This window comes from Pinus tabuliformis, chromosome 8, assembly GCF_031772625.1.
Source record: "Pinus tabuliformis cultivar Carrire ecotype Pingquan chromosome 8, CPIR1, whole genome shotgun sequence".
Classification (NCBI taxonomy): Eukaryota; Viridiplantae; Streptophyta; class Pinopsida; order Pinales; family Pinaceae; genus Pinus; species Pinus tabuliformis.
In genome coordinates this window covers 158,505,057-158,526,693 of record NC_142294.1, presented here as the reverse complement: position 1 = coordinate 158,526,693, position 21,637 = coordinate 158,505,057, and the positions used below count along the sequence as shown (strand labels likewise).

The 21,637-nt window shown below is 40.3% G+C and overlaps 1 protein-coding gene across 1 annotated transcript in view; it reads left to right on the top strand.

The window, feature by feature from the left end:
• The window catches only part of LOC149234622 (protein HESO1-like), a 362,969-nt gene extending 343,700 nt beyond the window's left edge, over nt 1-19,269 (top strand). The window contains exons 8-10 of the mRNA XM_089371888.1: nt 14,332-14,438; nt 17,540-17,635; nt 18,048-19,269. Of these exons, the coding sequence (XP_089228014.1) occupies nt 14,332-14,438; nt 17,540-17,635; nt 18,048-18,980 (1,136 nt within the window). The 3' untranslated portion in view covers nt 18,981-19,269. The remainder of the gene's footprint in view (nt 1-14,331; nt 14,439-17,539; nt 17,636-18,047) is intronic.
• The last annotated feature ends 2,368 nt before the right edge of the window (nt 19,270-21,637 follow it).

Here is a 21,637-nt window from a genome sequence, read left to right as displayed (position 1 = left end):
GTGTCATCTGTACTCCTGTCAACTTTGCACGCTGCCATTTGTACTGTTGTCAACTCCGCTCTGTGTTGCTCAGACTCTGGTGCTCCTAGCCACTGCAATTGTCTCTCCGACACTCCTTGGCACCATCCGACCCTAGTCCATCCTACCACCACAAAATTGGGCTCCCGTAGCAAGGTATTGATCCAAGAGGTGGACTCCTCAAGGATCCTGCCCATCTGTGGCTCCTTCGAACTACAACTCTAGATCACCCCACCTCCCTCCTGGAGATGTGGTTGCATCTCTGCCAAAAAATGTCGAATGGCCTCCTCTCTCTGTGTTGCTGCTGGGCTAGCTCACGCACTCCCTACTGGAGCTACTAAAATTTCTGCCCCTTGTTGCTGCTCAGATCTAGAAAATTTGAATTCCTTGGCTAAGAATTCTCTAAGGAAGAAATTCCCTCAGTTGTGCTTCTCCTCTTTCTTCTGACGATTTTCTGCCCAACAATTTGCCTACAGAAAAATCTGCATCCCACCAGCTCTCATCATGCTGAGGCTTCAACGTTGCTCCCTCCGCCCCGACAAAAATTTGATCTAGAAGTCCTCTCTATCAACTCACTCGGAGAGAGACTGCCTCAAAATTTCAGCCCTCAGAGTTTCAAAATGCTGCCTCCTGCAGCTTTTTCGAACTGCCTCTTTTGCTCAGCACTGGATCTATCGACTCTTCTCTTCTTGCTTCACCTATAGCTCCGATACCATGTGAAAATTCCTCAATCAAAATCCCTACTGCAGCAACTGATGATATTACTCCTATTTGTTAAATTTCTTTAAACAAATTACTTGTTGTTTCCTACGACAAATATCGTAATACATACATTGCAGCCTTCACTTAATTAAATATTATGCGGAAACAAGAGACTAAGCAAGAAAGAAAATACAACACAAATGACACCGTTGTTTTTGGACAAATGTCCCCGGAAAAACCCAATGCGGGAAAACCGGTGCAGCAGCTCTGAGGGTTTTATATTATTAAGCAGTAGTTTCTGAATACAACTCTAGATGCCCTCCCGACAATCCAGTTACAGAGAAATACAACTGGCAAAGAAGAATTGTGAGATTACCTCACTCTACCCGACAAATCTCGGTTGTTCCGGCAGTTGAATCAACTGTCCCCAGCTACAACTACGTTGCCCCTACGCAATGACTACGTGGAGCTCTCTGAGGCTCTGCGTCAGCTCAACTAGGAAACATCTTGCCTTCTGGAGCAGTTTCCAGCCCTCCCGGCTCAGAAATGTCAGCTCCTTTGCAAAACTCAGACTTCTGCGTGGGTGACTGAGCTGCCTCTGCATGAGCCCTTCTGGCTCAGCGTCAAGCTCTGCGTGGGCCCTTCTAGCTCAGCGTCAACCCCTCTAGTGTCTCTTTGCCTCTCTCTGCTGCGTATCCTGGGCTCTGGAGAAGATACTCCAACCCAACTATCCTTGCCCCTCAACTGCAAGAAATCTCCTCGATCAGAATTTCTTCTTGAGAACTTCTCACTTCAGAAATTCGATCTCTTGATCTCTTGGTGTGTTTTCCAAATGGCCTTCCTCACACATTCCATTCCCAGGAGCTTTTAATCAGAGTTTCTTAATTGTAGTCAACCACCTCATACTTCATATGAGGACATATTATGTTGATTTCATCTAGTGTGACTTATGCCTTCTTGCATCCTTTTAGAGGAGGATATCCTTTTTCTCTTGATCATGCTTCTCAAGATAGAAGTAATGATCCATGTTACTTGCAACCATATGACATGACATTATAATATTAAAGACAAACATACATACCTCATTTTACCTTTAGGTCATCTAGGCTTCTCCCAACAACTTGATTGAGAAGATCTTCAATCCTTTGATTTGCTTCATCATACCATCATCCCATGAATTCCATAAGCTGGAGTTCTTGATGAAACACTTGCTTCCTCTATAGATTAGTGAACCCTCCGATGAGGATTCCATCAGATAATCTTGAGGATCTTGCATATCCCCATTTGGCAGATGTTTCCCCTTTTTGACTTGATGTATGATGAGCCTTGTCCTGGATGACTTCTTCCTTTCCTGCAATGTCCAATGAGGTTCCCAAGAGCTATATCCTTCTTGTTTGACAACCATTGGTTTTTTCCTTCATGATTCCCATGGTGATGTCACGAGCTCTTGTTTCTAATGCTTCCATGATGCCACGATGCATCTTATTATCATGGTCATATCTATAACACAAAATTTAGGAGCTTATGATAGGACCCTTTTGTGAGGGATACCATCTCAATCATTGTAGAGACCTGTTACTCCCTCTTTCCTTGGCCCTTTTCTTCAACGTCCTCCATCTTTCCGGTGATATGAGCTTCTTTCCATAATCTTTCCATAGCATTGAATCTTAGCTATACTATTATATCTTGTTTGAGGACCAAACTTTCCTTTAACCTTTGACACTTTTGCCCTCAACTTGTCTTTTCTATCTAACATAGAGACCACAAGTTGTTGAATGAGGTAACCTTCTTGCTCATTGACATTTGTTACCTCATTTATCAGTTAATGCATTTCAGAACAATGATGATTATCTTCTTATCATCTTTCCCAGATCTCCCAGTTGAGATCTCATGAAGATATTCTTCCATTCTTTGATACCTTTGTGAAAATTCTATCACTGAAGCAACTGATTTACTTTTCCTACTTATCTCATCATAAGTTATTCATGAAATTACTTCAACAAACATTAAAATAAATATTGTTGCAAATATCACACAGTGATACAGAAACAAACATATGCACACATTGACATAGTTATTTTGGACTAATGTCCCCGGAAAAACCCAATGATGGAAAATCGGTGCAGCAAGGGAGGATTTAATTATTCAGCAATTTTCTTGTACAACAGGGTGCCAAACTGGCTTACCCACAGATAGACAAACTTCCAGCACTTTTCTAAACCCAGCGTAGGCCCTACTGACCTCTGCTACAACCTGAAACCCTCTATGTCAGCCTGAAACCCTCTGCGTCAACCTGAAACCCTTTGTGTTAGCCTGAGACTCTCTGCGTCACCCTACTGGGGCTCTGCGCAGCCTCTCTGGGCCTCTGAGTCACTCCTGCAGCCTCTGTGTGGATGACGCAGGCCCTTCTGGCTTGGCGCAGTCTCTGCTGCCTCTGCGTGGCTTCCTCCGGTTTTGCGTTTGCCTCTTCTGTGCTGATCTCTCGTCTCTCTGTTCTGTACTTGCTACCTCCTAACTGCTCTTCAAACCACTGGTTCAATTTCTCAGCAAACCCCGATCCAGAAATTGAATTGACTGTTCTCCCTCATTGTGTTCTCCAAGTGCCCCTCAAGTCTCCTCTTATACTTTTTCTGTTGACATCTCAACGGCCGAGATTAAGTCCCTAATCAACAGCTAAGATTAGATCTGGCTTGATCCATGTCTTTTGGATCATTCTAACATAGATTCATATTAATACACATTAATATTTTATTTTCCCTAAGTTTAGGCTTAGGGACTCCATTAAAAATATTAATTATTTTAATATCTCTTGATCTGTGTAGAATCTACCCAAACCCTTTCTGGGTATTGGAGATATTATGTGCCCCAACCTCTCCACCAAATTTCGTGGCTAGAGCACATCCGATGCTACCCCAAATCAACACTCCCTCTTAGCAAGGACTGTGCTCTAGCAATACTCCTCACTGAGTATTACTCTGATCATCCGGCATCAGTACCTGTGTTGATGGTAGGCCTTCCTGCCCAACATCCTCTGCACTGTTGCCTTTTGTACTGCTGCCCATGACTCTGCTACTGCCACTACTGCATCTGTACGACAGCTCCCTCTGCATCCGTGCTGTTGTTGGTCCTTTCTCCCAACACTGCATTCGCACTACAACTTCCTGTGCTGCTGTTGGTCCTTTCTCCCAACACTGCAACCCCCTCTGCATCTGTGTTGCTGTTGGTCCTTTCTCCCAACACTGCATCTGCACTGCAGCTCTCTCTTCATTCGTGTTGCTAACACACTACTTCTGAAAGGGGTTCTTTACCATCCCCATATTTTCCTTGAAGTAGCCAAATTTTGACTTTCCAAGGGCCTTGGTGAGGATATCTGCCACTTGTTTCCCTGTAGGAGTGTAGCTTAATTGTACAGCTCCTCGTTGAACACAATCTCTGACAAAGTGACACCGGATATCAATATTCTTTGACCTATCATGAAATACTGGATTCTCAGAGAGTTTGATGCAACTTTGATTATCACACATGATCTTGGTCGCCTCCATATTTCTTTTGAATAGGTTTACCAGTAGTTTTCTAAGCCATATGGCCTCACACGAAGCTGTGCTTGCTACCATATATTCTGCCTCAGACAAGCTCAGAGCCACGAACTTTTGTTTCCTACTGCACCAGGAGGTTATTCCTGATCCAATGTTGAAATAGTACCCAGAGATACTTTTCCGATCCATTGAACTTCCTGCCCAATCTGCATCATTAAATCCACTCAACCTGATATCCTTCCCCTTGTTGTACAAAACCCCATAATCAACTGTTCCCTGTAAATACCTGAGAACGTGCTTGGCTGCTGCCCAGTGAGCCCTCTTTGGTTCCCCATGAACTGACTGAGGGTGTTGACAGCGTAGCAAATATCTAGCCTGGTATTGACTAGATACATCAGGGACCCTATGAGTTGTCGGTATAGGGTGGGATCGACATCCTTGTCTTCTGATGTATCAATCTTCTTCTAGTTGGTGATCATTGGCGTAGCCATAGGTCTACAGTCTCCCATCCCGAACCTTTTCAGGATTTATGTAGCATACCTTCCTTGCCCAAGGAAGATTTCTCCTTTCTGTTGCCAAACTTCGAACCCTAGGAAATATTGCATTCGTACCAAATCCTTCATATCGAACTTTGTGGCTAGATTCTTCTTGCAGTCTTCAATGAGTCTGGATGATCCTGTCAGGAAGAGATCATCCACATATAATACTAAGATAAGTGGCTTGCTCTCTATGACTAGATAGTAGAGATTCGGATCCGCGTCACTCTTGACAAACCCCATCTTCTGTAAGTAGCCATCTATTTGACCATACCATGCTCTTGGTGCCTGCTTCAGTCCATACAAAGCTTTCTTCAGTCTGCATACATGAGACTTCTTCTCATGAGTTTCAAAGCCCTCTAGTTGTTCAATGTATACTTCTTCTATTACCCCGTTTAGAAATTCCATCTTGACATCCATCTGATGGATCTCCCATCCCATCTGGGCTGCAAGAGATGTCATGGTCCTAATAGATGTATACCTGGCTACCGGGGCGAAGGTTTCCTCATAGTCAATCCCTTCCTTTTGAGTATTCCCCTCAGCCACAAACCTGGCCTTGTATTTTTCAATACTGTCATCCGCAGCATATTTGATCTTGTAGATCCATCTTGAACCTACCATAGATCTGTCTTGAGGCCTTGACACCACCTCCCAGACATCGTTTACCATTATGGAGTTATACTCCACCATCGCATCTAGCCAGACTTGATGTTGAGCTACCTACTTGAAGCTAGCAGGCTCTCCATCCTGAGCTACTAATGCCTGATACCTGTCTGGTTATTTTCGCTCCCTTTTACTGTTCCTTGGCTCTCCGATGAAGTTCTCTGCATCATGTAGAATGTGAGGAAGTTCCCTGTTGGTTCTTTCTCTGTCAACAGGTGCTTCTATTCGCTCCTCTTCCTCATCCTAAGAATCTTCCTGATCTGAGGAAGGATTCTTCACTTCTGTTGGTTGAAGAGGCATGACCAACGGATCCTCTTTCGGCTGCTCCTTGGAAGGCATTTCGCAAGATCTTCTGAAAGCTTTGTCCTCCATGAACTTTACATCTCGTCGTACTACTACCTTCCTGCTCCCTAGAAGATAGATCCTATATGCCTTAGCATTCTCGCTATATCCTGCCAGATACCCCTTTTCTGTAGTCTAATCCAGCTTCTTCCTCTTTTCTTCGGGTATGCAACAATATGCCAAACTCCCAAATATCCTGAAATGACTGACTTCAGGTGTCTTCCCAGTGAAGACTTTCTCTGGAGTAATCTTGCCCAATGCCCGATGAGGAGTCTTGTTCTGAACGTAGACAACTATGTTGCATGCTTCTGCCCACAGGAATTTTGGCATATCCTGATCATACAGCATGGCCCTAGCTGCTTCTACAATAGTCTTGTTTTTCCTTTTTGCCATCCCATTCTACTCCGAATTGTAGGGAGTTGTCCACTCTCTTCTGATGCCTTCCTTAGCGTAATAATCAGTGAAGTCCTTATCGACATATTCTCCACCATTATCTGAGCACAAGACTTTTAGTTTCTTACTTGTCAGATTCTCCACTAGAGCCTTGAACTCCTTGAATCGACAGAAAACCTCATCCTTGGTTTTCATAAAATAGATCCAAGTTTTCCTCTAGTGGTCATCAATGAAGGTAAGGAAATACTCGGCACCGCTGAGAGCTTTGACGGACATAGGTCCGCAGATATCTGAGTGTATCAATCCTAGTACACTCTTGGCCCTGTGGTTGCTCCTAGGAAATGCTGCCTTGGCATACTTTCCTAGAGCACATCCCCTGCATACCAATGTTGTTAAAAGCGCGAGCGGGATTAAATCGGCGCCGGGAATAAAGCGGAAAAAATCGGCAAAAGCGGGAAAAAAGCGGAAAAAAGCGTTTGGCACAAAAATATTCATTTTTTTTCAATTTTTTTAATATCTAAACCATCTACAACATAAAATAAATACATTGACACATAAATATGATAAAAAAACTAATATATAAGATGTTTAATATCATTTCTAGCGCTAAAATCACACATAACATTGAATCATGTCCTGAATAGTAAGTCTTGAGTCCCAACTCAGCCTCAAAATATCAACAAAAAATATGATAATGTATCTCATCATGTCATAATGTCATATACAATAAAATGAAAGTCTAATCCTATTGATTTCCTCTGCCCCTCTTGCGAGAAAATGTCACAGCTTTCTCTTTCCCTCTAGATGTAGAAGCTGGTGCCTGTGCTGGTGGAAATGGCAGTGGAGTCTGACGTGCTCTAGAAGCTGAAGAACTAGTAGTAGCAGCTACAGGAGGTAGACGGAGAGCACGTCCTCTACTGGTGGTAGTGGTAGCCCGGGTAGGCGGTGTCACCTCCTCCTCCTGCTCCTCCTCCTCCACCTGCTCCTCCTCCTGCTCCTACTCCTCCTCCGCCTCCTCCTCCCCCTCCTCCTGCACTAACCAATCATCAGTGGGATCCATGAGAGGCCTCTCGGTCTCAACCCTCCATTCAGCAGTGGTGTCAATCCCATCCAATGAGATGGCATCCATATCAGGTGTCTTCTCTAGTTGCCTCACCCACAATCGAAGATTGTAGTAGACATAGACCATGTCATTAAGTCTATGGGACTCCAACCTGTACAAAGTTCATGAAATAATAATTAATAATTAATATTATAAAAAAAATATTGTTTAATGAATTCAAAAATTTATTTGGAAATTTGCAATATTTTAAATGTTTAAGTGTTAACCTATTGCGCTTCTTGCTGTGTATTTTTTCAAATACACTCTAATTGCGCTCACATCCTGAGGAGCTGCATGTTTGGCTGAGGATGCGTACGGCAAGCTTTTGCAAAAGGGGTACTCTGCCACCATACATCTTCCACCATGCGTCTACAACAAAATTACAAATAAAATTTTAAATAAACATAAGAAAAAAATGGAATTTGAAACAAAGTTACAAAGTACAAACTAAAAAATACCTGGCATTTTAATCGTCCTATCAGTGACAGCCATCTCAAAGCCAAATGTGCCACCTGACATCTTATATGTCTCAATTTGTTTAGAGATCTCTATACGTTGTTCTGGAGATCTCACCATCTTCTGGACATAGGATAATAATCCATCTATGACCTCAGCATCAAAATCAAACCCACATGCATAAGAAAATGCAGGGTTCAGGAAAAGCCCAGCAGCATGAATGGGACGATGGAGTGTGTTGTTCCATCGCTCATCAATCACTTCCCATAGAAGGAGTTGTTTTTGAAAGCCATCATCTCCCTTATCATCATAGTAGGACCGAATGGCTTCTTTGGCCTTGTCCATGGCTTCATACAAATAGCCCATTGCGGGCTTCTCACCATCAACCAACCGAAGAACCTTTACCAAAGGTTCAGTAACGGCGCACACCTCCTGCACTCCCGCCCAGAAGTCTTCCTGGTATGAAACTAGTCTGCATACGGCCTCTCCTTCTGGTTTGCGGCTCATTAACGAAGCACGCCACTCCTCTGAAAGAAACATTCTCTTCAAATCCCACATAGAATTCAAAAGGGATTGAAGAGATATGAAACTCGTCGCAAACCGTGTAATGGCGGGGCGCACCAACTCTTTGTTGTTGGTGCATCTTCTCATCAAGCTAAGCACAGATGTATGATTGTAAATAAATTTTGTGATGCTTTTTGATGAGTCAACAATATCTTTGACAAAGGGAATTTTCCCTATGTCCTCTAACATCAAATCAATACAATGGGCAGCACAAGGTGTCCAAAATAAAGTAAGATGCCTGCCCATAAGCATTCTACCAGCAGCAACATAATTTGCAGCATTGTCCGTTATGACTTGGACAACATTTTCTGTACCCACCTCCAAAATAAACACATCCAGCAAATCACATAAAGTTCTTGCATCTTTGATTTGATGAGTTGCATCAATAGATTTGATAAACATAGTCCCCTTGGGACAACTAACCAAGAAGTTTATAAGGGTTCTCCCCTTTTGGTCAGTCCAACCATCTGACATAACAGTGCATCCTGTTTGTGCCCATGATGCCCTAAAATCCTCCAATCTTTGGGTGCAGTCACGCTTTTCATCTTGAAGAAGCCGGCCTCTGAAATCATGATAAGAAGGGATTTTGTACCCCGGGCCAACACTGGCAATAGCATCAACAGCAGGTTGGAAAAATGGATTATTCCTTACAATGCTGAAAGGAATATCACTCCAGAGGAGAAATTTTGCCATCCACCTATCAGCTTGTTCTTTTTCAGTTCTTTTTAGCATTGAACCGATAGTTGGTTGTGAACCAGGTGTGGTTCGAGGAACAAAAAATGATGATGCAGCTACCGGATTGACTGACGCTGCAGTAGAACCAGTGCCACTTGGTCCACTTCCTTCAGCTGACCTTCTTAGTTGCCTTTTGAGTTCTTCTTTGGCCTCTCTAGTGTGCTCTAATTCTCCCAATGCTCTCATGGCTCTTTGGATAAGTTCAGGATTTGTATTTATACAGGGCCCCACATCATGTCCAGGGATTTGTGTAAGGTGGTACTTCAACCTGTACACCCCCCCGCGTATCTCCTTTCAACACAACTTGCAATTCAAGTTTTGTCTATCATTCGGAGCTTTAGGTTCACCATATTCCCAGAAAGGATCCAATTTCCTTGGCATGTTTGTTTTTGAATTTTGAATTTGCAAACCTATGGAAAAATAAGGATTAGGAAATAGGAATTTAGGATTACAAATTACAATTTAGCATTTACAAAATTACAAGTTAATTATTTCCAAAATCCCAATTTCCAAACCCAAGTTACCCAACCAAATGGCAAATGCCAAAAAACAATGAAAAAACATAAACAATGTTTAAAAAAAATGAAAAAAAAAATAAAAAATTGGTTCCCATAGTCATACATATTACCCATCCCAAATCAATGAAAAATTACAAAAAATTCTTCAAAAACAATGAAAACAAAAGGAAAATGGTGCCCATATGAAGTTTCCCAACCAAAAACAATGAAAAACAAAGTTTTTAAGCAAGGAAAACAAAAAAAAATTAATCTACATACCGTTTTTATGGACAAATTGGTGATCTTGTCTTGGATTTCTCCTAAAAACACTTGGATTCGCTCCCAAAGTAGACCCAAACCCTTCAGCTCTTCTCCTCAAGGCTTCTCCTCCTCCTCCGCGCGGCGACAGTCAGAAATGACAAATAAAAAATCGATTTTCATAACTTATAACCCTGCTGCCCGCGCCCTTGGCGCTTTTTTCGATTTAAAGCGCACTTTTTTCGAAAAAAGCGGTATAAAAAAAACTGGCGCTTTTTTCCTATAAAACGCGGGTTTTATTCGGCAAAGGCAAAAAAGCGCGCGTTTTTTAAAAAAGCGCGATTAAATCGCGCTTTTAACAACACTGCTGCATACATCATCTCGTTCCATATTCAGATCCGGAACTCCTATTACAGTGCTCCTGAGAATTCTCAGAGCTTCATGATGCAAGTGACCCATCCTCCTATGTCGTAGTTCGTTCAAGTCTTTGTCCCCATGACTGCCTATTAGTGCCATTGGAGATTCTAGTTGTAATCTATACAACCGATTGCTTTTGATCCCGATCTGCACTTTCTTTTTCCAGCTCGAGTGTTTGACGTATACCTTTTCCTTGATGAAGTAGACGTCATAGCCCTTGCCTTGTAGTTGTGACACGGAAAGTAAGTTCATCCCCAATCTTGGCACATGCAGCACATTTGTGGCACAGAACCGCTCTCCCGATTCTGTCTAAGAAACTATGGTACCCTTTCCTACTGGAGTACACTTTGCCTTGTTCCCCATGGTGATCTGAAAGTTCATCTTCTCTTCTTGATATTCTGAGAAACACTCCCTGATTCCTGTCATATGCCACGAGGCTCCACTGTCTATATACCATACTTCTGATGATGCAGCACTAGTCATGCACGCCAATTCTTTTTCCAACCTGGAAGCCAACATATAGAAATCGAAATCTCTCTCTCTTGTGCAATCTTCTGAAAATCTGCGTGAGTCCCCTGAAGTGGATGCCTTTGCATCGTGGTCTCGACCCATAACTGATTTTTCCCTTTGTCTCTGATTACTTCCTCTGATACCATGTGAAAATTCTATCACTGCAGCAACTGATTTACTTTTCCTACTTATCTTATCATAAGTTATTCATGAAATTACTTCAACAAACATTAAAATAAATATTGTTGCAAATATCACACCGTAATACAGAAACAAACATATGCACACATTGACACAATTATTTTGGACTAATGTCTCAAAAAAAACCAATGTGGGAAAACTGGTGCAGCAAGGGAGGATTTTATTATTCAGCAATTTTCTTGTACAACAGGGTGCCAAACTGGCTTACCCATAGATAGACAAACATCCAGCACTTTTCTAAACCCACTGTAGGCCTTGCTGACCTCTGTTATAGCCTGAAACCCTCTGCGTCAGCCTGAGACCCTCTGTGTCAGCCTACTGAGGCTCTGCGCAGCCTCTCTGGGCCTCTGAGTCACTCTTGCAGCCTCTGCGTGGATGACGCAGGCCCTTCTGGCTTTGCGCAATCTCTGCTACCTCTGTGTGGCTTCCTCTGGCTTTGTGTCTGCGTCTTCTATGTTGATCTCCCGTCTCTCTGTTTCGTACTTGCTGCCTCCTAATTGCTCTCCAGACCATTGGTTCAATTTCTCAGCAAAACCCACTCCAGAAATTGAACTGACTGGTCTCCCTCAATGTGTTCTCCAAGTGCCCCTCAAGCCTCCTCTTATACTTTTTTTGTTGACATCTCAACGGCCGAGATTAAGTCCCTAATCAACGGCTAAGATTAGATCTGGCTTGATCCATGTCTTTTGGATCATTCTAACACAGATTCATATTAATACATATTAATATATTATTTTTCCTGAGTTTAGACTTAGGGACTCCATTAAAAATATTAATTATTTTAATATCTCCTGATCTATTTAAAATATTCCCAAACCCTTTCTGGGTATTGGAGATCTTATGTGCCCCAACCTCTCCACCAAATTTCGTGGCTAGAGCACATCCGATGCTACCCCAAATCAACAACTTTCAATTAGGTCTAAGTGATATGGCCTTCTTCACTGCATTAGCATTTCATATATCTCTTCTATGTCTCCTCTCCAGCTACATAGGGATGAGAGGACCTTTGACTGATTTCATAAGAATCCTATGAGTCCCTTGATCCTTTTTCCATGCATTCAAACAATGCTTGACCTTCAGAGACTTTTTCCATAGATATCAATGACTTCTCTTCCGAGGACTATATCTATCCTCCTTTCTTATGCAAGGAATCTTGATGACCCAACCGATTTATAGATCTCCTTGCAAACACGAAGTCATTTAACCAAACTTGATTATAAAATGAAAGATACTTACTTGGCAAGAGAAGATGGACTCTTCATCTTGATCACGTTGAAGATGCACTGATGCTTCTCCGGGTGATCTTCTCCAAGGGTAAGGATGAGATCCTTGCCACAATGTAGAAATGTTCCAGGATCTTCAAGTTATTGCTTTACTGTAATGCCTATTCAACACTTTAGAAGAAACCCGAGCACTGTGGTTACTTGTAGCACTAATATTGAACCTGCACTGTGATTACTTGGATCACTATGACCACTGAGACTATGAAATAAATGTCATCTGACTGTGTATATCCGAACTGGACTGCTGTATGAGCTCTCCTAACCGAGTCTTCTGCCTGTGATCATTTGCATCTTTTGTCCGAGCTTCCTGAGGCTGAGAATGTGGGAAGAATCCGAATATAGGCCATCAAGCTGTGGGAGACTGTAATCCGAAATTGTGACTGTGGTCCAAGTTGTGAAAGAGATCCGAGTTTATCTTATCAAAAACATCATGGGGAATGCTTGATGTACACTGTCTCCTTGATTATATAGACAAAAGGCCTTTGCCATTGTATACTGCTGTTGTAGACTGATCCTTGAATGTCTCTTTGCTGCCCTTCCTTTGACTTCAGCACCTTAGCTCCAATACCATGTTGAAGAATCTAGGGCAATCAAGGTTAATAAAATTCTTCTTGATATGATAACTACTTGTGAGGTGTTTTTAATTTTTCTTATTAGCACAATATTTAATATTAGAGTGTGTCTTCTTACATCATCAAATAGCTACCAAAACAAAAGAGACAAGGACACAAGATGTTGGCTTTCTGCCAGGGCCAAAACCTCTCACTCTTTGAGAGGAATTCCCGCACAAAATTCTCCTTATAGAGATTTCAATTGATGAATACCAAGACCATGACCCTTGACCTATTAGGCCACTCCATGACCAAGACACCAATCCTCTTTTTTGTCACTGCTGAGATTATCTTCATCACTGCTGCTTCACCGAGGTCATCATTATTGCATTACAGTTGTACCATTGCTGTACCTTCACCTAGATCATTGCTGCACTCTCACTGAGACCATCACCATGTCAACGAGGTCTTTATATGTATGAGAGCTGCACCGAGATCTACATCTAGATCATGACCTTGTCACTATGTCTTCATCATGATTATCATTATGCCAAGATCATGACTGCGTTTAGAGTGGATTCCGAGACAGAGTGTGTTACTATGGGATCATCACAACTATGCCGAGACTGTGTTTTTCTTCCTGCACCGAGGTCTTCTTCATCATAGGTATGCCAAGACTCTTATTATATTTTCTCCATCATTAATTATGCCAAGTGTAATACTGAGAGATCTTTATCACACATATGCTGAGACTGGGACTGCATCTTCGTATGCCGAGACAGTGCTCATTAAGACTGTGAGACATCACCGAAAAACACAGAGATCCTTCTCCCTCCGCAACACTGAACTACTGTACTTATCCGAGATTTCTGAGCCACTGTACTTGTCCGAGATTTCAGAGGATCCGAGTTCCTGTTCTGCTTGTAATGCAGATTCTTTGCACACCTATATATAGTGGTTAGTCTTGTATATAAGCCGGCATGACAGTGAACTGTTGTGTCTCCTTACTTGAGCCGACATGACTACCTTTTATTCATTTTGCAGGCCGACATGACGAAGAGGATTGTGCTTGTCATTTGGAGGGTTTCTTGACATTTCTATAGACTTGTATACATTAACGATACGCTCAAGAGGAGCTTCTTCATACATGACATTGACACTTTGACTTAATAATAAATCCTAAGGCTCTCAATGGGAGCCACTAACAAATAAACCACTTGCTCATGAAACCCATGCAGCAAGGCATACAAAAAAAATAATTTTATTTCTTTTATTTCACCATTTACAAAAATCATGTCATTATGAAGACCAAACCTAGTTACCCTTTCTTCAATACCTCTTATCACCTATTTAATCTTCCTTCTGGTTAGTCTTCTCTATCATTCTAAGCTTTTGGTTGATTCCCTGATTATGGATAGAGCGTCCACTCAAATGAGTGGGAATTTTTCGAAACCAAAACAGTTTAGATCCAGAAATTCTTCCATGATAATTATGAGAAACTGTTATACCTACATTCCAAGAGATGTACATTATTTGTTTAATCTGAGATGTTTATTCTTTGATCCAGCTGGAGGTGGCCTTCCAGAGGTGGAGAAAAGAGTGTTGCGCTACAAGCAGTTTGGTAATAGTAATCGAGAAACTGTTCCTGAGCTGTTCATCTCTCTCATGTGCAAGGTATGCTTCGTAGTTTCCAGTTTTCTATTTGCTGTGTTAAATATTTCTGTTAATGATAGCATTCTCGATTTTAGTTGCTGTATCTATAATCCAACTACTAATGTCCTTTTGCAATCATGTGCTTTGATATTTAAACATCCTTTTTCCTTGGCTCTTGCTTTTATCGTAGTAGATACAGGACTGATTCACCATTTTCTTTTTCCTTCCATAATTTATTTCCATGACTAGACAGCATAAGACATACTCTTAAGGGATGGTGACCTAAGTCACGTAACACGATGAAATGAGACACAAATACAATTGTCCGACACGGGACATGGCAACCCCAGGATCAGGACACAAAGGACACATTATATATATTAAACAAATTAGTGAATCATTAAACAGAAAAAATGGAATATAGACAAAGTTTCAGATCTCTTTAGAATTTAGAAACTAAAGCATTTCCAATTTTACTTGATCATGATTCAAAGGCAATCATAAAACTAGTACTGCAATTATGATAAATGACAAGCACACGAGAAATTAGAAACATAAACTACAGTTTTCTCATTAAGTCTTCAAAATCAAAATGTATTACATAGATACTAAGTCACTGCTACTGTAGGTGGGAAAGTCAATTGCAAATACAAAATAGGGTGGATACTATATACTAGAACTGTAGATGAATGTTTATGATCTTAATGGTAAGATCTACCCTCTCTCACCAGCCATCATCCAAAACTGTATCCTTGACATTTTCTGAAGAAGCTTGATCTACCTTTCTCCAAAAACACCATAACTCCTCCCTTTTGATGTACCAGCTGCCCTTGATGATTGAGCCATAATCTGTGTGTAATGAGAAAGACATTGGACTGTTGTAGGAAGAAAAACTTAAAGATGGGTTGACAAATCCACTTGCTTAGCACTCTGAATCCCTTCTAAGTTCTAACACTGCACAATATTCCTTAGCTGCACTCCAAATTGCCTCACAGCTCCAACTTGCTGAGTGAAATGACAAAAAAATAAGGCAAAAGCATGATTTAATGCCGCTCACATGGAGTACACAGAGTACACGTGTCCAATTTTTGAGACACGTTAAGGGAAAGTGTTGGACACATGTCCTCACATATTGGTGTCCAACACTCAAAATATGGGACAAGACCCCAATTTGGACATGTACAGTTACTTATATGGTGACAAAATAATAGAGTTATAAATGAGGACGAACATTTCCTCGTTAGATGTATTCTCTTTAGTTGAGGATGGGAATGGGCTCAACCATGCCTTTTCCAACTTTATTTTAGTAATTGCAAAATCATTCTGTGGCCTTCTCAAAATTCTGATGTATGGATATTGTGTTGAAATTTAGCTTATCTGCTCAAGGAGGAAACATATACTAGAAGAAAATTATGTCTGGAATTAATATCTCCCTGATGTCAGCCTTCTACCAACATCCCAAACATGTCTATTATTTCTATGCACCTGGCATTGCCCTAGGAGGGTAGATGAATGGTAAGTTCTCTCAGGTTCCAGGGTCAGGCAGGGGGATAAGGAATCTAGAGGTGGATGGGTGAAGAGGTACAAAAGTACCTACAAGGGCTGTTGAAAATCGAGATCACAGGATAGAGTATGATGAAATACTGTTAAAAATGAGCTCCTTGTTTGACAGTAATAACTTGTAAACAGCTCTCTAATCTATTCTTCAAGAAGTAACTTCCACTAAATGTTAGAATCGAAACAGTTAATGAATGTGCTCTTCTTCTCATCTGCATCCCTTGGCGTCCTTTTCCGACATGATTATCTTATTCAGTATATTATTGAGCAATGCATTGTTCTTTTTTGACATTTGCATCCCCCCATTTTTAACATTCTTTCTTGAAGGAATCGCTATCAGAATTACAGCTACCCCTTGCAATTAAGTCTTCCATGCACTGTTGCATAGTGTTAATACAGCTGGAACTTTATCTGAAGTCAAAATCATTCTCTATGGTAAATATATTTGGAATCTACATTGCCATTCAAACCGTTGTATTGGCCATGTTGAATTTTTGTAGCTAAGGTCGGTATTCAAGTCAACAAAGTCAAATGAAATTAAAATATTATTTTTAAAGTTCAGATCGGCCCCAGACAGTCAGGTTGGCCCCACCATACAAATGGGTTTGACCCTTGGTCAAAACCCTCCTTATTTGACCTCTATATATTTACCAATCGACCTCCTCCATTTGGCATCAATTCAGATCATCTATTCTTCTGTTTTTCTGTCCACACATGCGAAGGAGAGAGAGTAAAGACCAGCAAAGTTGACCAGAAGTTTGACTTGCTTTGACCAGTGTTGACTGAACCTTCTGCTGCTCTGTTTGACCACAGTTTGACTGAAGCAGTTGACCAAAATTCTGGGACAGTTGACTGAAATTCCTGAGGCAGTTGCAGGGACTGAAATTCGGCATGTCGACCAGAATTGACCAAAAGTTGCAGAGGCTGAAATTCAGCCTGTCGGATCAGATTTGACTGGCTGTTGCAGAAGACTGAAATTCTCTCTTTTGACCGGGTTTGACCTATATGAATTTATTGGTCAGGTTGACTGGGATATTCAGATTGTACATTTGTTGAATTGGACAATTTCTCCTAAGAAAAGATTGCTGGGTTTTTCCCAAGGTTGGGTTTTCCCAGGGTAAAAGTTTGTCTCTTGTGCATGCTTATTTAACTGTGATCTCTACTGTCCTACTGCATTTATGGTTGAGTTTTTTTAGTATAATTGTTTGATCTGAAGTGTGCTAAAATGTATACAATAAATTGGAAGTAATTATCTGTATCAGAAAATTGTGCTTGTCTATATTGCACTTGAAAAATCAACAGGCCATTGATTTGTTTTGGGAAATGTTCATGCTAATAAGGCTTTGTTAGTAATCAAATTCTCTATTTTATGTTGAGAAGCTGATCTATGAAGCAATACCATGAATCTACTTTTTTGTTAAATTGTCATAGACCTGACTGTTTGATTTGGAATATTTTTGAATGCTTGTCAAAGATTTTAATGAGATAATAACAAAACACCTTTGCAGTTTTTATATGTGCAAAAGATTTGTATGTGGATAACTTTTACTATATGTTGCTTGCAGCTATTATCCGTCGAGTCTCTTTGGAAAGAAGGGCTATGTGCAAGTACTTATGAAGGATCTTGGATTTCCAAAATGTTCAATAATAACTGTATGAATGTATGTCCATCTCTCTCTACTTATACCCAATGGGAAGTAAAGGTTTTTTTTTCCCTCTGTTTATGCAAGAATCTATGAACTTGAAAAGTCTTCTGTGAGTTTTCCAAGAACGCTAAGTTTGCCTGTTGTCCTGTCATGAGGAAATTATGCAAAAGTACATTCAAGCATTTCACAGTTCTCTTTCTTCATGCAAAAATTACTAATTGAGACTAAAATAGTTCATTCCTGAATAGAAAACATCATTGTGATTATCAAATGATGGTAACTGAAATGATCATAGAGGAGAGTTTGGCAAGTGAACATGCATTTGCTATTTGTTTGTTGAAGAAGCTAGAAATGTAAAATGTTTTTCCCAATTATATTTGACATTAATCCAATCTTTACAGACTGATGGTAACTTCAAGACATACAGGTGGAGGATTTCGCCGATCGCTCTCAGAATGCTGCAAGGTCAGTAGGGATGAGGGAGTGTGAAATAATTTACGAGTGCATAAGAGAAACTCTATCTCTTCTCCAGAAACGTTTGACAAGTTTGTCACAGATCTCTGATTTGAAGGCATTTCTCTTTGAACCGCATTCTGAGTCAAACATTACTTCAGGCCAGTCACCAAAGACAAGAACGCACCAGAACTTGGGAAAGAGAAGAATGCCTTTTGAAGATATAGTTGGGCAAAAGAGGATGCGCAATTTAAAAGATAAGGAGAGTGAAGAATCCTTTCACAAGTTCCCACAGATGCAATTTGGAGTTGAAGGTTCAAATCCGAGTGTTGTAGAAAGTATTGTCAGAACTTCAGTTCCTCCTGTACCTAGATACGAAGTTCCTCCCATACCCGGCAAAGTTCAGTCACAAGATCAAGAATGGAGAGAAAGGCATCAGTCCCAAGAACAAGCATGGGGAGCAAGGCATAGGCAATGGCAAGACCCTTTGCAAGGAGCAAGGTTTGGCCAGTCACCAGATATTCCACTAGGAGTAAGGTACGGGCAACGGCAAGATCCAGGATACAGACCAAGATACAGTCAGGGGCATGATCAAGGATATGGTCGAAGGTACAGTCAGGGGTATGATCCAGGATTTGCACCAAGATACAGTCAGGGGGATTCTCCAGTCACTGGTCGGCCAAATTTAACTAGGAATTCTGCAGCATTTCAATCTCAAACTGTCTTGCATGGGAGCTCACAATCTCATATAATAGACCAGATGCGGATAGGCAGCTTGCTGTCCCATCTCAATCATTTAGAGAGTTATCGAGGGAAGCCTAATGAAAATATTGTGGGTTCATCTCAAAGTAATTGGAACCTTTATAATCAGGGCCATGGTAATATTCAAGGGCGTGGAAGGTATTAGGATACAGTTCGTTTTGGCAATACCACCATACAATATGAAAGAATGGACTCCAATTTCAGTGTCTGGGAAACGAACTGTGATTGCCAAAAATTACTTTTATGACCTTTGTTGATATAGCTTCATTTTGGAAAAAATTGCATCTCCTGTTGCCTATTGAAGAAACTTGAGCCTCATGTGTAGAATGAAATATTGCCTAACCTTTAACCTTGAGTGCTCTTTTGTTAATGTGCACGGCTGTTGAGATTTGAGCGAGCAATGATTAGGACCTTTCTTTTGTTTGCTTTCTCTACCTATTATAATATTTCATAGAATCTTACTATGCATAATGTCTTGAAAATGTATTTCTTTGTGAAGAGTCTGATGATTGATATCCATGTAGTTTGTGGTAAGATTAATTTTTGAATGATCATTGAGATTTTTGGTGTTGGAACTTATGTTTTATGAATGTGTGGTGACTTTGTTCAATTACATAGACTTTTACAGTTATCATAGTTCAGTTAGAATTTGTGGATTATAACTGTGTAAAAGTTCAAAATTGTTCTCAATGTTGAGTGGAAGTTCCACTTATTATTAAGGATTCTCTTTAGCTTTTGAATGGTAGAAAAATATGAGCCATTGGATTGATTAAATCAGATCCAAAGGGTTAGGTGTTAGAAAGGTAACTACAAAATATTTCATAATGATGATGACTCGAAAAACTGAATAAACTAGAAGTAAAAGGATTAACAAATTTATTAGTCCAAACATAGCTAAGAAAAGTTAGGTAATGGGATTAATGATGAACTAGGTTTTCAGAAGTGGTTGAGTTTATCTTCACAATTGAAATTGTTAGGTTTCCTTTTTTCTCAATTTCTAGGCTTTTGCGATGCTTTGTTTGAACTAATTAATTTATTAACCCAACGTTAAAAGACCAACATATAATTATGCACGAAGTCTCTAATTTGAAGCCACAAGTGTGGCGGCAACAGTTTCAATGGTTGTAACGAGATCCCTTTGGTTGTCATTCTATGCAAAATCCCTGATGTAGATTGCACAAACGAAATTTTGGTATATCAATCCTATCAATTTGATTCATATATCCCCGGAAACTTTGTTGCTTCAGCTAAGTGAGGCAAGAATGGTGGGGAAGCTTATTAGCACTATGGGCCTAGATCTAAACTTGAAGTGAAGCTTGCAGAAACTACAAAAGCTACAGAAACTATCTTACTGGTTCGTTTTATGAGTGTGTTACTGTAAAAATGCAAGCATTATGAGGCTAAGCATTCTGTGAGTTCTCCATCAATTGCACATGCATTCTCTCCGTCATAGACATTCTTCTCTGCTCAATATATCTCGATTTTTTTCACCCCTTTCAGAGAATAGTAAATTGTGATACAATAGTATAATATTTCAGAGAATATAGAGAAGAATACACCAAGGTTTTCAATGCAAACGACTTCAACGGATATATACAGACAGACTTCATTAGTTCACAAGTTATCAGCAGAGCTTACATCTCAGTTGAATCTATATACAACAATTGGTCACTCCTTCCTCCTTCCCATCCTTTTGCACTGTGGCGGTTGCAAGCAACTGTTTAGAGCATTTTTGTTCTGCATAATAAAAACCTTTGGTAGAGGTTCCAACTATGCTCTTGCATTTCCAAGGTCCACACTTCCCTACAAAGACTACAAAGAAGAATACACCAAGGTTTTCAGTGCAAATGACTTCAACGGATATCTACAAGCAAACTTCATTAGTTCACAAGTTATCATAGAATACAGAGAATAATACAGAGAATACAATATTTCCCTACAAAGCAACACTTCCCTATAGAGAAGAATATACAAGGGCTTTCAGTGCAAATGTCTTCAACAAATATATACAGTTCACAAGTGCAAAGTATTAAAGTCACAACTTCAACATACTATACATTGAAGTTAAATTTCAGTGTTAGTGCCCCTTATTCCGATGAACTTTCACTTAAATTTACATCCCAAAGTGGAAAACAATGAAAACAATAGCAAAGAAATCTCAGATTTTGTGGAAACAAATCACTTAGGCCAAGTCAAAATTGCTCCAGCAAACAAAACAAGGAAGTGGATTTAGGTAAATGCAAAACAATATCGAGGCATTTTAAAGCGCAAACTTACTCGCTTTAAATGGGAACAACGAAGAAGAAAACAGTCCCAAAAAAAAAGCATGAGAAATAAGAGCATCAAAAATAAAAAAATAGTCAATCATTTACAGTCCCACATCTGCACCTCTTATTTGGTCGTCAGATCTCTACGTCCAAGAACTGATGAAGGCCAAGGCAAGGTTGGAAATTTTGGAAGCCAAAGAACAGGAAAGGGACCATAAAATTTCAGAGATTACACTTGCAAATTGATCTTTAATGGAAGGTAATAGGATTCTAAAAGAGCAAGTAACAATGCTACAAGAGGCTTTAGAGACAGGAAAACAAGAATGGGAAAACATGAAGACAACATGACAAACCATGAAAGAATCAATGGCAGCAAACAAGGAAGTGATAATCTCTAAAGCAACTCAAGTGGATACACAAATATCTCAGCAGGTAGTCATTTCCAAAAAAAAGGCAAAAGAGATCAAGAGGAAAAATATTCCAAAAGAAATCAAAACCAGAGTTGAGTACACTAATGGTTACATAAGGGTGGAGG